The following is a 27,543-nucleotide window of genomic DNA, read 5'->3' as shown; positions in this document are numbered from 1 at the left end:
TTCTCTATTCTTGTTATACATTTTTTAGGTTCTTGTTATACGCTTTTTTTCTACTCTTGTGGCATGTTCCTTACGATTTTTGGTATTTTTTTGCATATCTCTGCGGTCGTGTTGGTGCTTGCACAAAGATCCTCATTACATTTGTTTTCTAATTGATTTTGTCGATGGTTATGTATTGTTAGATCTTCTCTTTGGTAAAAGGTTATTTTCCGATATAATCATAATTGTATAACGAAGCAGTCTGTCAAATTATCTGGGTCACTCACAACTCCTTTATCACTTCGTAAAGCATCTTGTTTAATAGACAATTTTTTTTAAGGTTATTGAATTCTTTTTATGTTCTCAATGGATAATTTCATTTTTCTATGTAATTTTAGTTTAATATATTTGTTTTATGTATAATTTTTTTTTACTATTATCTTCAATTTTCTCTTTAAATGTGTTGTAATTTAATTTATTATATTATTTTTATTAATGAAATTAAGTTGTTATTATTAAAATAAATAAATTTGATTAATCAATTGATTTATAAAAATTCAAAAATCCAAATTCACTTAACTTGAATTTAAAAATATTTGATTTTAAGATGATTTAAATTCAAATTTAATTTGTATGGTAAATTGTTTTCAAGTTCATTTGAAGTGAATATAAAACAAACTTATATACTTTATATTTGTGGTCAAACTCACATCTCAAAGATAACAATAAAACTACACGTGAGATCAATAAATTATGATAAAAAATAATTTGGTCACTGAAGTTTCAATTGAATCAATCAGACCGCCCAATTATTGAAACATTTCAGTCAAATTATCGGCCATTAATTTTTAACGGAGGTGATGACATGTCCGTTAATAAAATTGACATAATTTTATATTTGGTTCTTAATATTTACATATTCTATCAATTTAGTCACTATTTTAATTCAATTAAATAAATTTAACTATCAAATTAAAATATGACACGTGTTAATACACTAATACCTTAAAAAAAATTCATTCGGGTAATGTATGCGACCATAGTTTAGTGATTTAGTTTACCCTAATTTTAACCACTAAAATTGATTCATTCGTCTCTGTACCATTTATGCTGCAATCCAGTCCAGAAGAACAAAGGTTTACTCATATTTATTAAATATTTCCTGATATTATTATCCAAACAAAGCCACGCATTGAGCGAGAGCGAGAGACAAAGGAAAGAAATGGCTTGTCATCTCCTGGGGACCGACTTCACTCTCCCTCTCAAAAGCTCCAAGTTTTCTCACTTGGTTCGCCGCTTCCCATTTCAAATACCCCTTTTTGTTCTTAACATAAATATATGTTTCGAAAGATTCAATTTGCACTCGATTTCAATATTCTGTTATATCTGTATTTTTCGGTACTTTCGGTAAGTAAATTCTTACTCTTTCTTCCCCATGTTTTATGTACTGTTTCGTTTATGTATTCGGCGGCAGCAGCGAAAAGGAAACTCTAACGGGTTACAGAAAGTTCCTGCAACTGTTGCTTGCTATGGACTAAAGAATCCTCCTTATAACCTTGTCAGTGAGCCCTTTTCCCCCTTTTTAGTTACTTTTTGTTGTTAATTTTTCATATTGTAAACCACTTGGGATGTATAGGAGCGTAAATGAACATAGTATTAGATGAATTTAATGTTCATTTAATAAAATGGCAATAACAAGGTGCCTTAGCTTCGTTAATGTTGACGATCAATCTCGTTTAAAAGTTTATTTATTGGCTCGTTTATCGACATATTTATAAGTTCGTGAACTGTAGAATTCAAATTGTGAATTACAAGGAACTTAAGGACTATAAGTGTAATTTCACCATTTTTCCTAAACATATAAACAAACAAGTTCGCAAATGTTACACGGACATTAAACTAAGTGAACACGAACACCTTAAAAAAAATAAACAAACGAACACAAACAGAGCCTTTTTCGCTCAAGCCCGGTTCATTTACACCCTTAGACTTATGTAGCAATTTGTGGCTCTTTGAATGGTCGCTTCCTAGACTTATCTGCATTCATTACCTTCTTGCAGGATGGTTTAGAACCATGTATGAGTAAGAGGGCATTAGAGGTGCATTGGGGTGTGCATCATCGTGGCTTTGTGGATGACCTGAATAAACAGCTTGGCAAAAGTGATATACTGTATGGCTACACTATGGAAGAACTTGTCAAAGCAACATACAACAATGGGAACCCCATACCTGAATTCAACAACGCAGACAAGGTATAACAATGTCAACCGTTCATCTTTGAATTGTTCGGTTGTATTCGATGTGTCGTTCTCATTCAAATATTATTCGGTTGAAACAAAATCTTGGGTCTCTGCATCCACTGATGATCAAGTTTTAGGAACCCAGCATTTTATCCCTAAAAGTGAATTTACATGGTTTTTGAATTCGTATGGTTCTAACATCCAATGTGTCTTGAATCTTTATCCGTATTTTATCGCTTTGAAGTAAAACTTCTAACCATGTAGTGTTGAAATGCAACTTGTTTTCAACATGTTGAAGTAATATACTTTTGTCCATTGAAGTCGGAAAAGCATCTAATGTAGGATCAACACTTGAGCTTACAATTGCAAGTGTGGAGCCATTACTTGTTTTGGGAGTCTATGCAACCTGGAGGTGGGGGCATGCCCAAACTTGGTTTACTTGAACAGATTGAAAAAGATTTTGGGTCGTTCACAAACTTCAGAGAGAAGTTTATGGAAACAGCTCTCTCACTATTTGGCTCGGGTTGGGTTTGGGTTGTTTGTAAGTCCTTTCTTGAGTTAATTTCTGTTTGATTATCGATGAACTATTCCTCTGCTCGGTGCCTAGTTCTCATTTCCATAGCTTGCATTCTCCCTATATTAGCCCTTGCATATTCTTGGTAGTCGGAGACTCGGAGGCCCATGTGTTCGAGTGATAACTTAATACACATGTTTTCCCTTGTGATTCTTATTCTCTCATTGCTTCTCTTTCATTATTTTGCTTCCTTTTTTTTAATTCGGTATGATTCAATAATGGTTCAATTGCTTCTACTTGACAAAGATATCATATAGTTGGAACATGATTGGTCTCTTAACAAGTTGACTCTGCAATTAATTCTTTCATTTGATTGTTTCAGTGAAGAGGCAGAAAAACGTCTTGCATTGGTGTAATCGTCGAATTTAATCAATCCAATTGTGTGGGATGACTTTGTATGTCAAGTGTCAACCTACACATTTATGTCTATTTATTTCTGTCCATCTTTTATACCTTAAAGTTTAACCATCATCTTCTGGTGCAGCCCATCTTGAATTTGGATATGTGGGAGGTAACCTCTTTTTTTCTCTCGTTCTCTTAACTTACTCTCCCCAACATGCTACTAGGGGGCTGACAGTTTGTTTGTTTGTCTGTATTGTCTCTTAACTTACTCTCCCCAATATACGATTCCAATACGAGTATATTTTCTTGAAATCGTCATTGCCTCTTCTAAGCAGAACGACAAAGCGAAATACGTGAGCACATTTATGAACCACCTTGTGTCTTGGAATGCTGCAATGGTTCGCATGGCACGTGCATAGGCATTTGTGAATTTAGAGCATAAAATCTCCATCGCTTGAAATGCCGAACCTTGAAGCTCAAAGCTCGGGACTAAAATGCAATCGACAACTTTTCCCCTTCGATTGCAGGATTTACTCAAAGCATGCAAATTAACCGCAGACCATGTCTGCTGAACTCCTCAGAGTTTCAAACCGGATATCTGCTTCGTCAGTACATGACTCGAATCCACCCTAGGAAAGCATGTAATTTCCCTTTTGGGGGGGGGGGGGTACAATTCTCCAAATGTTCATGCCAAAACCTTAGGTTAGGATGGGAAGTGAGTGAGTTAGGGATGTTTGGTTTTGTTTTGATAACAGTGTTAGGGTGGAACCCTACCCATAAAAATAAGTTGGAACTCAGCTTAGCTGCCCCATTACCTTTAATTGAACCAACTTTTTAAAGGAAGATGGGGAGAGGGGCAATGAGCATTACCATTAACTGAACCAACTTTTTTTAATGTGGAACGGGGACCCTTCAAGTACGCTTTTGCCTTTGGATGATGGCCAATATCTCCGTAGTTTCTATTCCAAATTAAAAATTTGCATGAAAGGCAGTTTGGCATGTCTTGTTGCATACCAAATGCTCTTCCGGTCAAGATATACTTAAGATCTAATTGAGATTTACATAGAATTTATAAACCTAATTGGGATTTACATAAGAATTTTAGATTGTTCACCAGAAATGACGGTAATGTGATTCGAACTTAGTCTTACGAACTTAAATTTTTAAATCTTAATCACTTATGTCAATACTCGTTAGGTAATTAATATAGATTTTGATTATTTATATCCAATTATTGATATGCACATCCACTATAAACCCGTTATGGACAGTGATTATAGTATTTGGATTTGTAACATTTAAATTTATAAAATAAAATATCAAATATCTAAATTCGTGTTGTGTATTATTATTCCTAATTGTATATAATTATACTATTTTTTATTCAAATTAAGTAAATTCAATATTTTTATACAAATATTATCATATAAACACAATCAATTCAAGGGGTGCGGGTATTTGTCGATGATGCGATTGGCTGATGCATGATCTTGAACCGTTCGTATACAATCCAATGTTTCAGTTGAAACGTCGTCAATGCCCTAAATATGGATCTCTCGACCTGAAAACTTGGTTTTTTCACTCGAAAAATTTTGACTCGAATTAATTGAGTTGTAATTTTATAAATTTGACTTGACTTAAATTTTTTTAAAATTTAAACCAAGTTATAAATAGATTTCGAATACTCAAAACTTTTAATAATTAGTATATTAGTTTTTTGGTTGAATAGAGTCCCCGACTTAGTATAATGTATGTATATTACATATGAAAAGTTATGAAGAAAAATATGTATTGTATATAATTATAAAAAATCGTTTAAATTGAAATCATATAGTATTTTAATATTATAAATATTTACAATTAAATTTAAATATAAACTCGAATAACTTAATTGATCCGACACAATTTTATAAATTCAACTCAATTTTAAAAAAAAACTAAATTGAGGCACTAGGTCCCTTAACAACTAGTTGGTCTAGTAGAATGAGCCACAAGATCCTTGGTTCGAATCCTGGTGTTTTCAAATAGAGCAAACTGGATTGGGAGGGTTGCCCTCGCCTCTGCAGTATCCGATCTGGATTAATCTGTCAATAGATTGATCAGTGATTAATTAAAAAAATAAATTATAAAATAATAATTATCAACTTAAATAATTTAAAATTTATTGACTTTACTCTACTTCTTGATAAAACCTTACTCGTAGCCTAGGATTCCCTCCACGGTTTGTGTGCAGAATTTGTCTGTTCCAACCAATTTGTCTCAAAACGTCTCTATTGACTAACTTGCCCCTTCATTTAACATTTTAACTTTTAATAATATTTTAAAGGCTTAAGCTTAATAAAAAAATAAGTGATTAAATTTTGTTTCGAAAAACGTTTTAGTGTCAAAATAATTTTTTATTAAAAAAAATATCTAATGTTTCTAACGTTATATTTTTAGGTGTCAACCGTTAAAAATATCGTTAAGTGACACGTGTTATATTTTGATAATTTTGAGAATTTATTTAAAAATAAAAATATATTTTTTGTAAAAAAATTAGCAAAAACCCCAACTGTTAGGTATGACTCATAAATATACAGGTAAATAGGACAGAAGATGGAGTGGAGTGAGAGAAGCGAACATCAACTGTCCTTACAAAGAAAGTCTCGTAGTGGGGGTTACATTTATGTAGGTTGGGGGTGCGGGGGCGTAACCCTGCAGTACGGTACAAGATTATATTTGTAAATATGTACAAGAGTTTATTTATTATAAATAGAGATGTAACATAAACCTATGAGACATTGAATAAAACTTATAGCGCCGCCTAGGCACCGAGGATGTAAGCACATTTCTGAACCTCGTTAAATTCTTGTGTTCTTTCGTTTTACTTTACCCGATTCTTCAACACCAACCTTCCCCCTCCCCTACCTTCTCCCCTCTCCCACTTCCCCCTTCTATGCCGAGTCAGCCGGTCGACGGTGATCATCACCGCCACCATCATCGGCACCGATGTCGACCCTCGATAAAACTCTCGTTGACCTTTCGTCGTAACATGCCACCGTTTTCTATGGAGAACCATTCGAAGGTTTGTCGGATTTTAAGCCACCATCGCTGTTTTTCGTCGATTCCGATTGATCCCGACGTCCATAAGTCACGCCTTCACCACCATTCAAACCACCGTATAGTTCCACTCAAAACTCATCCTTGTCGGTGCTCCTCCGGCGTTCCACAATTGGTAACGAGTTGAAATGAGAGATTTTAATTTTTTTTAGAATTTCATTAAATTTTGGGGTTTTTTTGTAAATAAATTATTATTTTTAATTTATTTATTTTTTATTAAAAAAATATTTTTATTATTAAAAATTTAAAAAATATAACGGGCACCTAAAAGTGTAACTGAAAAAACGTTAAACACCATTTTTAGTGAAAAATCCTTTAGATACCAAATCGTTTTTTGAGGTAAAGTTTAAACACTTATTTTTATATTAAGCCTATTTTAAAATTAGACCGTTGTTTGATACTGAACAATCTTAATCTACCTATATATATATATATCATTTATTTAAATAATAACTAACAATATATGAATGTTATATATCTTATTTATTTATTTATTAAATAATAATTAAAAGTATATGAATGTAATCAACGAGGGTTGATTCAAGTGGTAAGCAAATTAATACCGCTTAATCAGATCTCGAGTTTGAATTATTGTACATGTAGAAAATCTCCGCTAAAATATTCATCCACCAACATTAGGTGTGCGAGTGCGACATAGGTCTATCCAAATTAATTAAGATAAAACCCTAAACTGAGAGAACAACAATAAAAAATAGGGTAAAGTATAGTAATGGTCACTGAACATTTCTGAAGCTTGCATTTAGGTCCCCCAACATTTAAAACTTGCAATACAGTCCCCCAACATTTATTCCGTTTGCAATATGGTCCCCTAACTTAAACCACAGTTAGAAAATTAGGATAAATTATATAAATGGTCATTGAACTTTTCAGTCACTTGAATTTAGGTCCCCCAACTTTTAAAACTTGCAAAACAGTCATCAATTTCATTCTAAACCCCAATTTCCAAGTAATTCAATTTTATTCTAAACCCTAAATTCCAAAAATACTTAAATTAAATTCAATTATGTCAAATTTATTATTATTTAATTTCATCTTATTTCATGTGATACGTATTTTTTATATAAATATAATAGTATAATTCTTATCTGTTGAAGAAATTTTTTAATTAAAAAAAGTAGTTAGGATATAGAAGAGGTTGAAAATAATTCGAATTTTAAATTTATAAAATGTTATTTTGACGTATAAATAAAAGTGTAAACTACTCGGTTGACAACTTAACTATCTAGCCCTTTTTACTTTTGTCATCGATCTTTTAAATTTATCAATCATACCACATAATTATTTAACAGTTTCAACTAAGCCACTAGTCGTTACCAATTGATAAAAATGATGATGTGGCAGTTAAAAGGAATTGGTATTATTATACATTCAGTCTTTATTATTTATATAATCAATTTGGTCCTAAATTAAATAAAATTTAATAAATTAATCATTTAATTAGGATCTGACATGTGTTAGCACATGATCATGACACGTGTCATTGGTGACACATGTTACCACCTAATTATTTATATATGCTATCAATTTGGTCCTAAATTAAATAAAATTTAATAAATTAATCATTTAATCAGGATCTGACATGTGTTAACACATGATCATGATATGTGTTATTGGTGACACATGTCACCTCCTAATTAGAAGAAAATTAAGTTACAAAGAAGTAAAATTTGGGTCTTGGGCAAACTCAAACCTGAGTCACGCAAATGAAAGATACAGGGTGGAGCCACTAAGCTAACACCATCGTTTGTGTTAAGAGATATACAATAATACATATACTAATAGTATGATCAATGCCAGAAAAAAAGAATATAATGTAAAATGGAAATAATGAGATTTGAACTTCGGCAAAAAATTTGAAAGCAATAAATGATGGGAAAATATTATATTTTTACAATAAAAAAATATTATATTTGATAAATTGTTTGATAGATTTAATATATTTTTTAAATATTAGTTGATACAATATTTTAAAAGAATAAATTTAAGATTTATATATTTTTAAACTAAATTTAATAATTATATTTTTCATATATATAATTCATGATTATATATATAATCTTAAGTTGAGTATTTCTAATATAATTAATAATTTTAATTTCTTATTAAAAATAAAATATTCAAAAAATATAAATGATTCATACATTAATATATGAATATATTTTTTATTTATACATCTAAATATAAATATACATTTATATAAATATATTTTTATTCGTTGTGTCTGTGCCTTGAACTCTTTCTTCAAGCCTATATTACCTTAAATTGAAGTATTTTAGAATTTAATTGAAGTATTTTAGAATTTAGGGTTTAGAATAAAATTGAATTACTTTGGAAATTGGGGTTTAGAATGAAATTGATGACTGTTTTGCAAGTTTTAAAAGTTGGGGGACATAAATTCAAGTGACTGAAAAGTTTAATGACCGTTTATATAATTTATCCTAATTTTCTAACTGTGGTTTAAGTTGGGGGACCATATTGCAAACGGAATAAATGTTGGGGGACTGTATTGCAAGTTTTAAATGTTGGGGGACCTAAATGCAAGCTTTAGAAATGTTCAGTGACCATTACTATACTTTACCCTAAAAAATATATGTGCAGGTAGTAGATTATCACGTGTGTAAGATAAAAAAAATATATTGCAAGATTAGGGATATGTATGGGTCGACCGGTTGGGTAAGGTTGAGTTTTTAGTTTGCTTAAATCTAATATAAGTAGTATATCTTTCACCCGTTTTCTGATTTAATTTAAGTTTATGAAAGTTTAATTTGTCGTAAAATCTAACTCGTCCTTAGATAAATACTCACATCTAACTCCTTTAATATATATATATATATATATATATATATATATATATATATCTTTTTTATTTAGTAAGAGAAAGTTGTCGAGATACGATCTTCCTTATTATAGAAATGTTTTCTCTAATTCTTTGATCTAAACTCTAAACCTTCTTATAGTAAAAAATAAGTTACAATTTTAAAAAAAATATAGTTATAGAAAATGACAAATTTAATGACTAAAATTATAACTTATGATAGTGCAAGAATTTGGCAATTTTGATCTAGTATATGTATCATAATTTTTTTTATTTCAAAATACATAAGATTTTTAAAAATAGGTAAAATGACTTTTATGGTCTTTTTAGTTTTAAAATTACACAAATTGATCATTAAAAGATTGAAACAAATTAATTGACATTGATTTCGAAAGTCAATAATTAAGAATAGCTAATTATAATTTTAATATTTTTATTAATTGATATAATAATAAATATAGCCCTCACCTTAATTATTTAATTTAATCTTTATTTATATTATATTTGAGGAAATTTATTGCAATGTCATAAAGGAAAAACACATAAATTAAGGTAAAGTATACAAATGATTTCTTGGTGCTTTGTCGAGTACTCCGTTATTAAAAGTTACAAAAAGATCTATTGATTATAGAATATTACTTTGTTAAGTCTCTCATCTATTAAAAATTATAAAATGGTCACCCTAACTATTCATATATTCTAAAATCATCATTGTTTTGTTAAAAATTATTGTAGTTTAAGTTTGACGTTAAATTGTTGATTTTGATATGATAAAATTTGATATCAGAACCTTAAAAGAATATCATATCCTAAACAACAAGTTAACGTTCAACTCATACGACTGTCAATCTTTTAACAGAAAAAGACGAGTTGAAAACATATGAATAGTTGAATGATCATTTTATAACTTTTAATAGTCGATGAACTAAATATAACAATGTCCTATAATTAAAGGACCACTTTATAACTTTTAACTCAACAAATTAATACCCTAAGGTGACGTTTGGTTGGATGAAATCCCTTGGAATTGGGAAGAATTGAAATCCAATTCCACAACTTTCTCATGTTTGGTTCAAGTTTTTCAAGGAAATTGGAATCTCTCATGGCTTCAACTTTCCATCAAATGAGGGAAAGGGAATTCCATCCAAGAATGGATGGAATTCAATTCCCTTGTTAGAGGGAATTGAAATTTGACCATACTACCCTCATCAATCTTTTGGTAACTTATTCATATATTGAATAAAAATATTTTTTTATTATTTCAGGTCTGGTCGATTTCTAATTCATATATTCGGGTTGCGTTGGGTGAAACTTTATTTTGGTCGGGTCGGTTTTTTTAAGTGTGATATTCGACTCGGATCGAGTTCGGGTTTAGGGTGAAAAATACCCGACCTGAATATATATATAATTTTACCTTATATATTTAGGAATAATTACAATAATACCCCTCTATATTTTTTTTTCTAATTAAGTCACTGTTTTTATTGAATAGAAATAAATTTTTATTATTTTAGGTCGGGTCGAGTCGGATTTCTAATTCATATATTTGGGTCGGGTCGGGTGAAACTTTATTTTGTTCGGGTTGGGTCGGGTTTTTTAAGTATGATATTCGGGTCGAGTCGGGTCGACTTTTTTAAATGTGATATTCGGATCGGGTTTTTTTAAGTGTGATATTCGGGTCGGGTTCGGGTTTAGGGTGAAAAAAACCGGACCGACTCGAAAAAAATATATAATTTTACCTTATATATTTAGAAATAATTACAATAATACCCCTCTATATATAATTTTTTTCAATTAAGTCAATGTTTTTATTGAATAAAAATAATTTTTTTATTATTTTGTGTCATGTCGGGTTTCTAATTCATATATTGAATAAAAATAATTTTTGGTATATTTTTTGGTAACTAATTAACATACTTCGATTGGAATGTATCGAAATATTACTCTATTTTTTAGTAACTTATTAACATATTTTGATTGCGATGATTTTAACTTATGATGTTTATTAGCATGATTTTTATAATTTATTGAAATGAATAATTAATCAATAAAATGAAAATTTAATATTTTTTAATTTTTATAATATATTACTACATGTAAGTTATAAAACAAATTAAAATAAAGTAAAAAAATAAGAATGTCAATTCTGTTATTTTATATTACTGAAATCAAATTCATCTAACATGTCTGCGAACCAAACAGAATATGGAATTGGATTCCAATTCCTGACAGATTCCAATTCCTTCACAGATTCCAATTCCTCATAAACATTTCAGCAAATCAAAAGCCATCTAAAACTTAATAATTACAGTTAAAATGATCATAACTGGTAAAAATTTCCCAAAGGTCGGGACCATCCTTATTTCCTTTCCCAAATATTTTTCAAATTAGCATAAATATCAACAAGAGCCCCGCTGGCAATATTTTGAAAATAAGTGGCAAAATAGTCTTTTTCACATTAAATTCGTAAAACGTTAAAATCTCCATGTAATTAAAAAAAAATTCCACATATTTTAAAACAAAAAAAAAATTTAAGAAAAGAAGAGATTTTGCCATTAAGGTCTTAACTGTTAAGCAGAGAGGCAGAAGCAGAGTTGTTTTCTGCCTTCCAATCTTCTATTTTTTTTAATAAAATTTTCTCTTCATTTTCTCAGAAGCCAGACATACCTGTAGACTGTCCTTCTACTCTACTGAAAGAGTATAGACACTGAACTTCCTTTTAAGGCTTTAATTTGAAAGCATAAAACTTGGCTTTTACCGGCATTTTAGCTTGCTTCTTCTTTAGTAATTTTAATTACTTGGAATGTGGAACATTTTCTAGGGTTTTTGAGATCGAAGCTTTGAAGTGCTCACCTGGATTTGAAGTGAACATTTTCACTTCTCTTTTAAGGTAAGTGAAGAAAACTTTGATATTTTTGCTTTTTGATATTTTCGCGCTTGTTTGGATCGCGTTAGATTTGGCATGTCGTTTGGTATTTTTTAAGGCTTAGAACTTGTCTGTTTCTTGAGAAAAATAGACAAATGAAGGGATGTTTCTAATTCTGACAATTGTTTAATACGGCTTTGAAATGATCATTAATTATCTATTTCCTTACTAATTATATTATCAAAATTATTTTTTTATATTTTAAGCAACCGGATGATAGGACCGTTTATGAAACGGAATGGTGAAATTACATGATGCTTGAAGATTTGAAGGAATTTTATGTTGATATTAGATAGGATTTAACTTTGCTGAAGGCTTTTATGAAGTTGCGATGTTTCCAACTGTTTAATTACAGTAAATTCTAGCTGTGATAGTTGATGCTTTAACCGTCCTATAAGCTTTGAGCTTGTTAATGGTGACCGAGGATTGAAGAGCACTAGGGTCTGTATCTTAAACAATGGTCCCCACCATTTGCATTGCCTGGATATGTCTTCAAGTGGGTCTTGTGTTAAAACTAGATAGAACTTTTCCTGGAAACTGAAAAAAAGTTTACCTTTTTAATATCAAGCCCTTTTATTCCTCTTAAAGCTCAACCTTCTGAATTATGCACCACTTAGGAGAAGATGTCTCAGAAAACTGGTGTTCCTCCTTCCCACCGGTTTACTAAATCTTTGCCTGTTGATTTTAGGTTCATGGGTTCTCCGACTTCTGATCGCATTGGATACACTGATATAAATTTGGGAAACAATGGTGTAACCAAGTTGAATTCCCCTGAAAAAAATAGTGATTCAGGGGTCAAGGTTGTTGAGAGAGTTGAAAATGGTGTTGCTGATACTGAACAGGGAAATGATGATTCACCATATAGTGGGAATGTTAAACTGGTTGAAAACATGCCATTTGTAGGCAATGGGGACTTGGACTCCGCAACAGCACCATTGCCTTCAGTATCAGAATCTAACATTGGACACAGGTGGAGTGATATAAATTCTTATGCTGCAAAAAAGGTAACTTATGACTATTAGTTTTATATTAGGTTAGCCCTATTGGCTTCGAAAAGATCTGCACTCTGCTATGCTTATGTTAAAATTCATGCCGAACTGCTGAATTACTTAATCTTGCTGTTTCAGAAGGTTCAGTCTTGGTTTCAACTTCCAAATGGGAATTGGAAGCTGGGCAGAATAATGTCAACTTCAGGAACGGAGTCTGTTATTTCACTTCCTGCTGGGAAAGTAAGCATATATTAAGAAAGCATGGAGTATAAATTCCTACATTAAGTAGATATGAATTTACGTGTATTCCAATTATAGGTTTTAAAGGTGAACTCTGATAGTTTGATACCTGCAAATCCTGACATCCTTGATGGCGTGGATGATCTCATGCAACTTATTTACTTAAATGAGCCATCAGTGTTGTTCAATCTCCAATATAGATACAATCAAGATATGATATATGTAAGAGCTCAAACTTGTTTTATATCAATTTTTAACCTGCACCTAAAGATTAGTGTTCCTCTAACACTGATATTATTATAATCATACTTGATCTAGACAAAAGAAGGACCAGTTTTGGTTGCCATCAATCCTTCTAAGAAAGTTTCGTTATATGGCAATGATTACATTGAAGCATACAAGAATAAATCTATCGAGAGTCCACATCTCTATGCAATTGCAGACACAATCATCCGGGAAATGACTCGGGGTACTTTCCCTTTTTTTTTAAGTTGCTAGATTTGATTTTTTATTTTTATCAACTTTGTTATTATCAGGAGTTTATGTTTTTAATATGGTTCTTTGTTTTTTGGCAGATGAAGTAAATCAATCTATCATTGTAAGGTTGGTATTCTTTCTCCTATTTTCCCCTTCTTTGTTAAAATGTTTTACATGGATCCCACCTGTTTTATTTTATGCGCATCCTTTACATATGCCTTATTTTTTTTTTTTTTTTTGATAATGGAAAACTAGTAACACATTCTGTAGACAATTGTTTAGTAAATATACAAAAGTGTGCCTATAGAAGTAATAAGTTCCTCCTTTGGATTTAAAGATACTTTGTCATTTATCTCTGCTTTCTTCGGTGATAAGGATCAAATACTTGCTCCTCAGATATTGGGACTTTAGGACCTGTTGAAACATGCATGCAATTCTTTTGGTATCAAATACTTTTACTGAGTTATGATACAATCAAGATAAAAATGGAGCATAGTTATTGAAGAATTACCTCTATTGTTGCCACCTATTAAAGTTGATGCTCTGAGTTTTGAGTGATGTGGCACATGCCACGTTAGCAATTGATCACATGTGGAAATATCACGTCAGCAACATGTGTTGACCGTTAGTCAACTAATGGTTTTCATCCGACAGGGTTTGTTTTGACAAAAATTAAAACGTTGTGGGTAAAATGCTCCAAAAAAAAAGAATAAGGGGTAAAGTGACCATTTGTGCAAATGTTGGGGGTAATTGTGTCATTATGCCTTCTATATTTAGCATGCCTAAGTTTGTGAGTGAATTTGTAAAGTCCCTTTTGTACAGTTGCACTTAACCATGGTGGGTAATTTCTGAACTTTCCTCGTTTCCCCCCTTTTGCAAGTTTCAAGGAGATTCTCATTATTTTTCTACTTTAGATTAGTCTAAATTATCTCTGCATAGACTATTTTTTTGTCCGTGCGTGTAATATTTTGTTCTTTGATTTGCATCCCTTTACTCTTTTTTTTTGATAAGATTTGAAGGTCTCTTTAAAAACCTCCTTCTTGATTAATGGAGCTTGTAAAGAAGCTTCTTAATCATCGGAAGGAGGAAAAGAGTGCCTTATAATTTCATTGAAGAAAATAAGAATTACAACCTTGGAAAGAAAAATCCAAGTAGAACCCTTACAACAATTCTTGAGCCTTAAAACCGAACTATAGAAGTCAACAACATAATAATCAAACTATACCAGCCTTTGCTAGAGCATCGGCATCCATATTAGCTGTCCTTGCAATCCATCTAACAATCCCCCGACAGTTTTAAGACACTCAACAATATCTCTAACAATGAAACCATAAACAGCTGGACATGAGACAACCTTATTGATCCAGTCTACTGCAACTCTGCTATCACTCTCTATGATCAACCTATCTTTAACCCTCCCTAGGACAGAGGTAAAGAAAGAGATACCCCTTTGGATAGCTTTAAGTTCCTTCAATGTTGGAGGTCCAGAACCATCCGGTTCCTGAAAAGAACCAAGGATTGCACCAGAATGATCCCTCATAAGACCACCCAGACCTGATTTTTCCCAATCACAACTAATTGCTGCATCCACATTCAACTTGATGAAACCCGTAGGGGGAGGTAACCAAGGGGTTATGGAAGACTTCAAGAAATTGTAGGACGAGTAAGAATCCCCTATAGAAGGATCAGAAATTAAGGAGTCCTTAGGAATAGAAACATCCTTATTCTTTGCTAAATACCAAGAGGCCAGCCTAACTCTTGTTAAGAAGAATAATTCAGTCTGGAATCTGTGCTACTTTAATTCAGTTTGGAAGATACATTATGTGGAATGTAAATTGTAAAGCCTTAAATTTCATAAGATTAAATTACATTTTTAATAATTTGTACTATGAAATATCTGATCATAACCACAGAGCACATTTCAGGATTTTTTTTATAGCTTTTGTTTGTTTTTTTATCACATGTGTACATGCATATAATGGTTATGTTGCTATTTACTTGTAGCGGTAAGAGTGGATCAGGAAAAACTGAGACAGCAAAGATAGCAATGCAATATTTGGCAGTTCTTGGTGGTGGGAGTGGAATAGAGTATGAAATATTGAAGACCAATCCTATCCTAGAAGCATTTGGGAATGCAAAAACATTAAGAAATGACAACTCAAGCCGCTTTGTATGTTCCATTTTCTTTCATGGCTATCAAAGTTTACCTTGGCTTACCAATTTGCATGGCATTCAAATTTCCTGAAATTTGGTTAGATTTCAGCTACTAATAATTTTGGTTAATATTTGTCAGGGAAAGTTGATTGAAATCCATTTTAGTGAAACTAGAAAAATATCTGGAGCCAAGATTCAAACCTGTAAGTACATTTACTACTAGATCCTGAAATGACATTCATTTATTTGACCAAATTTATTTCTCCTTCCTGAAATGAGTGACTAACATCAAATTTGAATTTGTTCTTCACATGGCAGTTCTACTAGAGAAGGTAAATTTTACACCACCTTGTTCCTATGTGCCACTGGATCTATTATTTTTCTGATATATGTGTTTCTGGTTTAATCTATTATATAAACAGTCTACAGTGGTTCAATGTGCAGAGGGAGAAAGGTCTTACCATATATTTTATCAGCTTTGTGCTGGTGCTCCTCGAGCTCTCCGAGGCAAGTTTGTTGATATCTTTATCTTTCTTCAATGTAATGTGCTTCCTCCTGGAAACAATTAGGGACTCAAGTTTGTTGCTTGGTTGCTTATGATTATATTCATCTTTGAGCTTGTCTTCTTAGGTATGCTTTTTTATGTCCAGTAGTAAATTAGTAGTAAACAAGTGCAACTGGGGTGTAAACAAGCCATCGAAGCTTGTCTTCTTAGGGTATGCCTTTTTATGTCCAGTCGTAAATTAGAAGTTTCGACTGTGAAGGCCTGAAAAATGTATATGTTATGGTTTTGACTCTCCTAAATGTGGCATTTGAAAAGTATCCATGAGATAATAACTAGTTTAGTTGTTGTATTCCTTAGTTGAAGAATAACGTTCTATCTTAATATTAAATTATGTTCTTTTCCTTTGTTGATTCAATTATGGCCTGTAGAGAAGCTAAATTTGAAGGATGTGGATGAGCATAAATATTTGAAGCAGAGTAATTGCTATTCTATTACTGGGGTTGATGATGCTGGATAATTTCACATAGTTAAGGTACTTGCTTATTTATCGTGAATATCATCTCTTTGATCCATTTATGTTTTTCATGATTCATACTTTAAAATTGAGAAAGTAATTGGCATATACTATTGTGTATTATTTTAGGAAGCTTTGGATGTTGTCCATGTTAGCAAAGAAGACCAAGAGAGTGTATTCGCAATGCTTGCTGCAGTACTGTGGCTGGGAAATGTGTCATTCACCATGATTGATAATGAAAACCATGTTGAAGCTGTGGAAGATGAGAGTAAGAAATTTCCATAAACCTCAATAAAGGACTGTTACTGCCTGGATTGGTTTCATGTTTCTAAATTCTTCTTTTTTGTTATTATACCTCATGACCCTTCAGCCATATAGCCTTTACCCTATCCTCCTCCCTCAATCTCCTCATCTTTTTGACAATCGACTTTACTTGGAGATGAAAAAATGAAAAGTGGCATTGGAGAAATCCAAACTAAAGTTTAGCCTTCGCTTGGCCTTATATTTAAGTTTTTATTGCCAATTAGTTTTAGGTTGGATGCTTAAAAAATAGTTTGAGTCCAATTTGTTTATTAAACCTAGCGATGTAATTGAGCAGAGGCAAGCTCAAGCTATAAGATGCTTGAGCTTGAGTGTGACTCAAAGAAATTTGAGGCTAAAAATTGAATGCAATCAAGTTTAATTCAGTGTCATATTGAAAGCTTGATTCGTACTTGACTTCTAACTTGATTATTTATGTTTGACCCCAAGTCCGAGTTTGAATTGAGATTTCATAATACTAATAAATATAAGAAAGCTTGATTGGGGTCGTCAGCTACTCAAGTCAATTATTAAAATATTCAAATTTGGTTTGTTTAATTTTTCAAGCTGCTCAAGCTCAAGCCTGACTCTTCAATGAATTAGCCGAACCAAATACCTTCCGAAGATAGATGGCTTGTTTACACCCCATTTGCACTTGTTTGCTGTTTTAGTGATGTTAGATATTTTATTTTTATGGCAATATTTTGTGCCAGGGTCAAGTTTAATGTCCTGTATACTAGATTTCTTTATTTGTTTCTATTTGTATTAGGCAGTTGTGTTTGCCTCTCATCTATTTCCTTTTTAATGCTGCTGATATGCCTTCTTTCATTTCCCATGTATTATCTCACCTGTTTCCGCTTATAATTGGTCTGCATTATTTTATTCATATTGCTTTTGATTGGTCTTCATCTATTCTCTGAATATATTATTAATTTTCAGGTTTAATCAATGTTGGCAAGTTGATTGGATGTGACATTGCAGACCTTAGCCTGGCTTTATCCACTCGTAAAATGCGAGTTGGTAATGATAATATTGTCCAAAAACTAACACAATCACAGGTAATAAACTAAGAATCCTTCTCTATACAAATACTATGCTATAATTTGTCTAATAGGTAATAGAAAGTGTAAGTATTCTATAGAGCATGTAAAAGACGGTTTCTTCAGATCTAGAATTTCTCCATGTTTAAATTTTCAATAACATTTCTGCGTCCTTTCTTTTTCCATCATGGCCTGTTTGTTGGCTGGATGGAAGAAGATTTGAATTGCATTGGTGCCACTGCCAAGTATTGTTCTCTTTCTATTCTACCTTATATCTACATCTCTCTTCATATGAAGGAAATCTCTGAATTGATGCCATGATTATTGAAATTAATTTGGATATGACTGCTCTGTCATGTTTTGAAGTATCAAATTAGAGAACCGAATATGGCTGAACTTGAATGATCAGATTTGCACTAGTTCTGTATATGCTTTGCCTAAATTAGCTTGACATCTATAATTTCAAGATTTTACTCTGTTTCATTCTACTGGCCACGTTAAACGATCTTGTTATTTTGTTTAGGTTTGTGCTTCAGCATGACACTGTAGCTTCAAAAAGTTTCTAAATCCTTGTTTCTGTTTCTTAATTAGGTATCAAAAGTTAAAGATGTTCACTACTATGTCCTCCATTGTTTATGGACCTCTGTGATTGATGATTAACCCAGAATCTAACCTTTTATAGTTGAAGCGATTTTATCTGTATTCTCATAGTAAGACTTGTTGCGATTCATAATAAAATTATTCTTTCATTTTCAGGCAATTGAGACAAGAGATGCCTTGGCTAAATCAATATATTCTTGTTTGTAACCAAACTCTCTTTTCATAATTTTTTTGAATTTCAAACCTAGTGAGAGAAGCTCCCGCTTCTCTCTTGGTTGAAGGTGATTTTATTTTCATCCATCATTTCATCTTTACCATCGCCGTCCGCCAACGTTAATCATCACCGTCCGTCGACCGCCGTCCGCCGCCACACCGTCATCCGTTCGCCGCCGTTTTGCCTCAGGATGTTCGTTTCCTCACTCTGATTCCATTTTCGAGGTTAGTTTTTAGAGAAAGTCAGTCTATCGGCGTAGATCTAAACGCCGGTTTTCACCGATTTTCGCCGCCGTCCGTCGCCAGTTCTCCGGTTTACCATTGGGCTCGCCGTACACGTGAATAAATCCCTTCTATACGAACGTCCAGACCCGTTGCCAATCTCTGTGAATCAGTCTTCGATCGTGTTGTCAAAACAGAACAAGTCATGGGTCTGTCAAGTTGTTCTCCCGATCTAATTCATTTCTGAGGGTTTGGTTGAAAGACAACTACGTAGTTTCATCTTTCCTCAGACCTAAGTTTTTCCGGAAGTTCAAGGACTGTCCCATTCAAAAATTGAAACATTCGAAATTCCAGTTGCCTAAGAGATTTTCCAGAAGGTGCAGAAAAAACAGTTTATATTCTCATGTCGGGTGCTGAACTTTTTCTCCAGCAGAGTCCTTCGGTCCAAGCTCTTCCGCCCTCTGCAGCTGCACCTTCTTCGTCATCTCACCCTCCTCATCATGACGTGGTTCGTACGATCTTCATTATGGGTCTGCCTGAAGATGTCAAAGAGAGAGAGAGCTACAGAATCTATTGAGATGGCTTCCAGGTTTTGAAGCTTCGCAAGTGAGCTACAAGGGAGAAAAGCTTAAGGGTTTCGCTTTATTCTCAAATGCAGAATTTGCAGTTGCTGCCAAGGATGCCCTTCAGAAAATGGTTTTTGATGCTAAGTTGAAGTCTTTTCTGCACATTGAAATGGCAAGGAAGAATCTTGTTGTTAAAAGTGGATTAGTTACAGCTTCTGATGGTTTAGACAAGTATGGATGTGATCTTGTTCCTCCATTACTGTCAATGCCAAATTTAGCTTCTGTAGCATCTCCTAGTTTTCATGTGTCTGGTAAAAATGGGTGTTGCAATGGAAAATCTGCAGTAGATGGTGTCCTCGAGGGAACCAAGGAGTCCATCACAAAGGGCTTCAGTAATGACAAGTATGGATGCTACACGTTATTTGTTGAAAATTTACCAGAAAAGATCCATTGGAAGAGGTTTGGATCTTTATTTTGCTCTCACGGTCGGGTACTTGATGCTTTTATTCCAAATAAAAGAAATTCAAAAGGAGTTCGCTTTGGTTTCATTCGCTTTGCTTCTATCGAAGAAGCAAGGAGAGCGACCTAAAAAATGAATGGCTCTTACATCGACGGTAGCAAAATTGGTTTTTTTTGGCTAAATTCAAACCTCGTCATTCCTATTGGAGAAAGTCTTCGACAGGGGTTCTCCGCAAGTCCGAGATAGAAGATGATTCGAGTAAGAATCATTATAAAGTTGAAGGCGTTATAGATGAAGAAAAACTTCAGGTGTTGAGCAATTGTCTAGTGGGGTGGTGCAAAGACTTTATCAAAATCGGTCATCTCGCTAGACAAATGCATGCGAAGGGCCTCACTGGCTTCTCCTTAATTAGAGCTGCTGGAAATGCGGTATTAATGATTTTCGAAGACTCTGATTCATTGAGAAGTGTGAAGAACGATAAATCAGAGACTCTCGCAGAGTGGTTCTCCATAGTAGAAGCTTGGTCAGAGAGTTTGGTTTTGGAGTGTCGCCGAGTATGGTTAGTCTGCGAGGGTGTTCCGTTTCACGCATGGAATTGGGATACTTTCAAGAACATTGCTGATAGTTGGGGTCAGTTGCTAGTAATCGATGAAAGCTGTCAGTCACCATTATCCTTTGATCGGGCAAAAATTCAAGTCCTCGCAAAGGCTGGAGTGAGAATTGATGCGACGTTGGAATTGAAGGTTGGTGACAACTCCTTCAAGATCATGGTGCATGAGATAGAGCCTTCGTTCAAGCCAAACTCTTGGGCTCCTGAAGAAGACGAATCCCAATAGATCTCGTCTCTCCAATTGTGGTTTGATTTAGTTTATATGGTTGTAGGTGTTGCTTCTCTTTTTATTATGTTCTCTTGCGCTGTTTTAATCCTATTGATGGAGGTGTAATTAGAAATAGGTGATTCAACTGTGATTTTGGAAGAGGTTATATGAGGTTAAGGTGTTTTGTTGTAATGGTGTATATCACCATAGGAGGATAATCCGGTGTTATCTTTTGTATTGGGTATTATTATTAATAAACTTCGAGGTACTCTTTTCTTCCTTCCAATGTTCGTTAACATACTTCTTAGTATGTGAACGAATACGAAGGGAGTTTTTAATGAGACCTCCAACTTCTATCAAAAAAAAAAATATTCTTGTTTGTTTGAGTGGCTGGTAGAGCAAATTAACAAATCACTTGCTGTTGGCAAGAGGCTAACTGGCAGATCTATCAGCATTCTTGATATTTATGGCTTTGAATCATTTGATGTATGTTTTAATAATTCCTTTATTCTTTCTTTATGTCTCCTGGCTCCTTGTACATCCAAATTGAAAAATTCTTTTGTTATTCAACCAACTTTTTTTTTCTCCTCACAGAGAAATAATTTTGAGCAGTTCTGCATTAATTATGCAAATGAAAGATTGCAGCAGCATTTTAATCGCCATTTATTCAAGTTGGAGCAGGAGGTAGATTTTATTTTATGTTTCAGCCGATTGGATTAAGAGTTTAGTTGATTGATCTGACTTGGTATGGCATTTAGAACCTGACTGAAGCTTAATAGATTTCCTCAATGCACTGCTAAATAACGTGGAACAGTGGACAAATATTACAGTTTTGTGTGCACATTCATTGTCAGGGAGGAGTTAGTGTAGTGAACTAGAAATGAAATGTTGAATCTTCAGTGATGATGGTTGAAACTATCTTTTTTCATAATTAATGATGACTGAAGTATGCAGTCAAAGTAAGGGCATGATAAACTTTCTCCACCATGAACTAATGCAGAGAAGAATGCTGAAATATCATCTTGCTTTAGAAACACTCTTGAATTAATCTTTTTATAGAAGATAATACTACATTGCTTTGTTCTTGCACCAGTCAGTTTTATTAGGGTATTAATGAGATTTAAACCAAACAAAACTTGTTAATTTCACAATTACTGATCCTTTTTCCCTTTTAGGAATATATTCAAGTGGAATTGATTGGGCAAAAGTTGATTTTGATGACAACAAAGATTGTCTTCATCTTTTTGAAAAGGTAAGGTGTTCATTTTAATGCTTCAACTTCATGACATGCTTTTCTTGTATGGGCATGGTTTAGGAAATAATGAAGTACTTTTGTACAAATGCCTTACCTTAAGGTCTTGTGGAGGCTGTCTTTCTTTTATTGTCTAATCTTGTTGTTTGTCATCATGTCTGAAATATTGATGCTTGCTTCTAGTACTGATATCTTTTATTCTTTAATGCATCAATTTATAAAATGTGCTTCAAATCTTATGTTTTAAATCTTATGTTTTAAATTTGATGCAGAAACCTTTGAGATTATTGTCTTTGTTAAATGAGGAGTCCACTTTTCCTAATGGCACAGACTACACATTTGCCAACAATCTCAGGCAGCATCTGAATTGGAATCCTTGTTTTAGGGGAGAGCAAGAAAAATCTTTCACTGTCTCTCATTTTGCCGGAGAGGTACTGTTTTTGTCGGTTGTCAATTTCATTATTCCTCTTTTGTGTTTCAAAGGTGTTTACGCGTCTCCTAGTTATTCATTGTTCAACATGTTGGTGGTGGAAGAAAGATGCGTCACTTTTAGTTTTTACTAGATTTTATTTTCCTCTATGTGTTTTAACATAGTGATTATCATAATTATGATAATTAAAATGGTAAAAATGGCCAAATTTGACAATTCATCTTGGTTCCATCGCAGGTTACATATGACACAATTGGATTTTTAGAGAAGAACAGAGACTTACTGCACCTGGATTCAATTCAACTACTGTCCTCGAGTTCGTGCCACCTTCCTCAAGCATTTGCATCAAATATGCTTAACCAATCTGAAAAGCCTGTAGTTGGTACTTTACATAAGGCTGGTGGTGCAGATTCTCAAAAATTGAGTGCTGCAACTAAATTTAAGGTGAAGTTCTTTCCAAATTTCAAGTGCTCACCTCTATCAGTATGATCAATCTTCATGATGTAATAAACAAGAATATGTGAAAGAAGCTTATATTGAATTAGAAGCACAAGTACATATGTGTCAATGATTTGTATTTTTTTCCCATTTATTTGATGTAATGGCAGCAGATAGTTCTGATCTCCTTACCCTTGTGTATACCAATTAATTACTTGACCATCTTATGACATTTTGTTGCTTTTGCGAAAGTTTTTCATTCTTGCTATAGGGTTCATGCACATCTTAAGCCAAAATTGGCCATTGTTGATCTTATCTCGAAGTTTCTTTTGTCCTCTTTTATTTCATGTGTCAACTTTCTTGGCCACATAAAATGAAATCTTGATCAATTTGGGATGGGTTACCATTGTCTCAAATGTGATTCTTGCATCTGTTTTGTTGGTCTAGATTTAAATCTCAAGAACCACCTTTTATTGTGTTGCCTTTAAAACCTTTTCAATTAACACATAAATCTCTTAATTCTCATTTTCTGTCATAGAAAGACTAATTTCATTGCTTATTGGCATATGTACTTTTTCTTCTGCCTATGGTGATTCTTTAATATTAGTAAGAAGTCCACCTGTGCTCAGTGGAGGAATGTCATGAATTGTTTTAGTAGTTATTTCTCTACTAGTAGTTGGATTTGATTTTTTTAACCTTATGTTCCTTAAGAGAGAAAATATCTAGCATCCATGTACAAAAGGGCATGACAATCCCAGTGATTCATGAGGTGTATAAGATTAATAGTTGTGGTGGTTGTGTCATCCATGTTAGATTACCATTTCTCGTATTATTTTCCTGTAAACTTACTTCATTGCCCGATGAAATATTGATGTAGCATGTTTACATGTTTGGGGTATAAATGGTTTCAATCTCTTTGTTTACATTGTCTTTGAGAAGCCAGATATTTTTCCTTCGAAAAGTTTTGTAGTGTATATAGTATTTTAAGTATATTGCTGTTTGAATATTACGGTTAATGGTTAATTTATCCTCTGTTCCTTTTCTCATGCTACTTTCTATAGTACAGGGTCAACTCTTCCAACTAATGCAACGCCTAGAGAGCACTACTCCACATTTCATACGTTGTATAAAGCCCAACAACTTTCAATCTCCTGGATCGTATGAGCAAGGACTTGTTCTGCAGCAATTGAGATGTTGTGGGGTCCTGGAGTTTGTTCGTATATCACGGTCTGGCTTTCCCACCAGGATGTCCCACCAGAAGTTTGCCAGAAGGTATAGAAGAGGAAATCATTTTCTCTTTTTTCAAAGGCAGAAGCATTTACTTTTATTTGTTTCCCTATTTTAGACAGGCTTAAGAGTTAGTACGTAGTTGTTCAGCATCTGGTTCTTTTCCATTTTTTTTCTTATGGGTTTTGGCTGTTTTTGATTGGAGGTGCTGGTTTGTTTTGCACATTTCCTCAGGTATGGTTTTCTTCTAGTGGAAAATGCTGCCTCGCAAGATCCATTTAGTGTTTCAGTTGCAATTCTTCATCAATTTAACATTTTGCCTGAGATGTATCAAGTTGGCTACACAAAATTGTTTTTCCGAACTGGGTAGGTACACAAAATTTTGCCTGGAAACATTGTTATCAATGTTGTATATCTTGATAGTAAAAACATTAAAAATATTTGCAAAATTTATCTTCTTATCTTGATAAATTGATATAACATAATTTATGCAGATTGGGATTCTTGAGGATACAAGAAATAATACTCTTCTTGGCATTTTACGTGTTCAAAGCTGCTTTAGAGGGTACCGAGCTCGCTGCCACTTTAAGGAGCTTCAAAGAGGAATTACCACCCTACAGTCATGTATTCCCATTTTCCATTCTATTGCTTTAAATCATATATGCAAAATAAGAAATTTTCAAAACTTGATTTTCTTAAATCTCTTACTACAGTTGTCAGAGGAGAGAAAACCAGGAAAGAATATGCAGTCTTACTGCAGAGACATAAAGCTGCTGTTATTATACAAAAGCAGATAAAAGGAAAAAAATGCTAAGAGAACATTCAAGAACGTCAGTGATGCATCGATTGTGATTCAATCAGGTATGCATTTTCGTTTTCTTTCTCCACTTGAATATTAAGTGTAAACATGCAAAGCAATATACTGCTTTGTGTTTTCTTCAAACTGGACTTCAGAACTGGAAATAGCCCAGGCTTCTGGTTGCCATGGTAGGATCAATTTGAGGATGAGATGTTTTTGTATTTCAACTACTAGTTTGTTTATGTTAAGTATATATACATCAAAGTGCCCTTCTTCTATAATTCATGAGAAGGTTAAAAAAGAATTGCTGGAAGACATTTAAAGTTGTATGTAATTGAATGGTCCCATAAGTGAATATGATAAATTTGGTTTTGGTTGTTAAAGTTAGAAAGACATGGTAGTAATATACAAAGCATATTTAGGTTAGACATATTTTCTTCTGTACGGCCGGTGTTTAAAAATCATGCCACTGAAATTGAACGTATAATTTAACAATTATATGTCCTCTATACTGCAGCTATTCGTGGCTGCTTGGTCAGAAGATGTTCTGGAGATAATGGATTCAAGTTTGGGGTCTCTAAGGTACATTGACCGTCTTATTGTGCTTTATTCATAAATTTTACTTATGGTCCAATATTTATGTAATTACTTATTACTATTTATCAAATTACCCCGACTTGCATCTTAGATCGTATACTGGTGCTTGGAAATATTAAATGCCAACACTTCCAGAAATTGTCATTGAATCTCAAGCCCCTCCAGTCTTTTTGTTCCCTGCCATTTTTTTTTCAAAATTTTCGTAGTTCATTATGCAGTTCAGTCACTCTGCTCAAGAAAATATTGGCCAATCTAGCAAAAGAACATCATAAATAATGTTCTTCTAAATAGTTCACAGACCAATCTGTCAATATGTTCTACGATCCTATTTTTTTCGTTGATTATTTCTTTTAACTGTTAATACGATCCTATTTTTTTCGTTGATTCTTTCCTTTAACCGTTTCGGCGTCGTTTTGACTTTTGGTTGTTATTCTAATCTGGACCCTACATGTTAGAATTGATTGCTTTTAGTTAATTTCGACTTTTTTTTGAAGACATGTACTTTCATCATTATATTATTTGCATTGGAGAGTTTGAGACACTAATTTTTGACACAGATGAATGAATCAGATGAAGTGCTGGTCAAGTCATCATTTCTTGCTGAACTACAGCTCATAGTTCTTAAATCTGAGGCTGTTCTGAGGTAGAAAGAAGAGGAAAACGACATCCTCCACCAGCGACTCCTACAATATGAGAACCGTTGGTCTGAATATGAGCTAAAAATGAAGTCCATGGAAGAAGTGTGGAAGAAACAAATGAGGTCACTACAATCAAGTCTCTCCATTGCAAAAAATAGCCTAGCAGTTGACGAGTCAGAGAGAAGTTCAGATGCATCAGTTAACACAAGTGACGATAGAGAATACCGCTGGGATGCAGGAAGCAACCTTAAGGTCTCTGAGAGCAACGGATTGAGATCAATGAGTGCAGGTTTGAATGTTATAAGCCGTTTGGCAGAGGAATTTGAGCAGAAGAGTCAAATTTTCGGCGATGATGCAAAGTTCTTGGTGGAAGTAAAATCAGGGCAGGTAGACGCAAGCCTAAACCAGGATCGAGAACTTCAAAGGTTGAAGCAGATGTTCGAAACATGGAAGAAAGATTGTGCTTCGAGATTACGAGAAACAAAGGTGGTATTAAATAAACTTGGAAGTGAAGAAGGTGCACTTGACAAGGTGAAAAAGAAGTTATAGGGCAGGAGGAACAACACCAGGTACAATTAAGCCAACTTATTATAACTACTAGTAGTTGGTCTATACTTGCTGTGTTGCTGTTAGCTGCATATTTCTATCGGTAACCAGGAACGATATCATAGAGAGATTGCGAGAGGTTTGTTTGTTATAGTGAATTATAACATAAAATTCAAATTTGTTGAAAAAGAGAGAGAGAAAGTATGAGTGAGTGAGAGAGAAAATTTGAAAGGAAAAAGGTCCTATAGTGAGGAATGGACAACTTTTGTGGATAATTTTAGGAAGAGAGTCTCTAGGTTTTCCATCATCAAGGTAAGGTTCTGAGGGTTTACATTCCAAATGTGTCCAACAAACCCAAGTACAGGATCCATACATTTGCGTTTGTTTTGTTTAAGAAGGAGGAAGGTTTAAGGAAGGCGATTATGAATATCAATGGAACGTGGATAGATGGCAAGAGAGCTTTTGTTGGGGTTGTAAAATATCAGAATCATCGGTCTAGGTTAGATATTACTTCCAAGTCCA

At 33.4% G+C, this 27,543-nt stretch overlaps 1 protein-coding gene and 1 pseudogene across 2 annotated transcripts; both read left to right on the top strand.

Moving 5' to 3' along the window:
• Window positions 1-1,147: 1,147 nt before the first annotated feature.
• On the top strand, window positions 1,148-2,807 carry LOC120163689 (superoxide dismutase [Fe] 3, chloroplastic-like). 2 transcript variants are annotated; one of them, XM_039173553.1, is made up of 4 exons: window positions 1,148-1,267; window positions 1,457-1,537; window positions 2,040-2,231; window positions 2,562-2,807. In XM_039173553.1, exons 1-4 carry the CDS (start codon window positions 1,202-1,204, stop codon window positions 2,790-2,792), a joined length of 570 nt encoding a protein of 189 aa, XP_039029484.1. In that variant the 5' UTR covers window positions 1,148-1,201; the 3' UTR covers window positions 2,793-2,807. The 2 variants fall into 2 exon arrangements, with proteins under 2 accessions (XP_039029484.1, XP_039029483.1); XM_039173552.1 differs by having other exon boundaries at window positions 1,454-1,537.
• A 9,797-nt stretch (window positions 2,808-12,604) lies between these two features.
• LOC120163693 lies at window positions 12,605-27,054 on the top strand (annotated as a pseudogene).
• Window positions 27,055-27,543: the final 489 nt, after the last annotated feature.

The sequence above is a fragment of the Hibiscus syriacus genome, unplaced genomic scaffold (genome assembly GCF_006381635.1).
Source record: "Hibiscus syriacus cultivar Baekdansim isolate YM2019G1 unplaced genomic scaffold, ASM638163v2 tig00111493_pilon, whole genome shotgun sequence".
Classification (NCBI taxonomy): domain Eukaryota; kingdom Viridiplantae; phylum Streptophyta; class Magnoliopsida; order Malvales; family Malvaceae; genus Hibiscus; species Hibiscus syriacus.
Note: the sequence above shows the minus strand (reverse complement) of the source record. Positions and strands in the feature narration are given on the sequence as shown.

Excerpts from the sequence above, each read along its gene's own strand:
- LOC120163689 (XM_039173552.1), top strand. The coding sequence starts at position 1,202 with ATGGCTTGTCATCTCCTGGGGACCGACTTCACTCTCCCTCTCAAAAGC. Across the intron at positions 1,268-1,453 it reads GCTCCAAGTTTTCTCACTTG|CAGCGAAAAGGAAACTCTAA; the intron begins GTTCGCCGCTTC and ends ATTCGGCGGCAG. Across the intron at positions 1,538-2,039 it reads AGAATCCTCCTTATAACCTT|GATGGTTTAGAACCATGTAT; the intron begins GTCAGTGAGCCC and ends ACCTTCTTGCAG.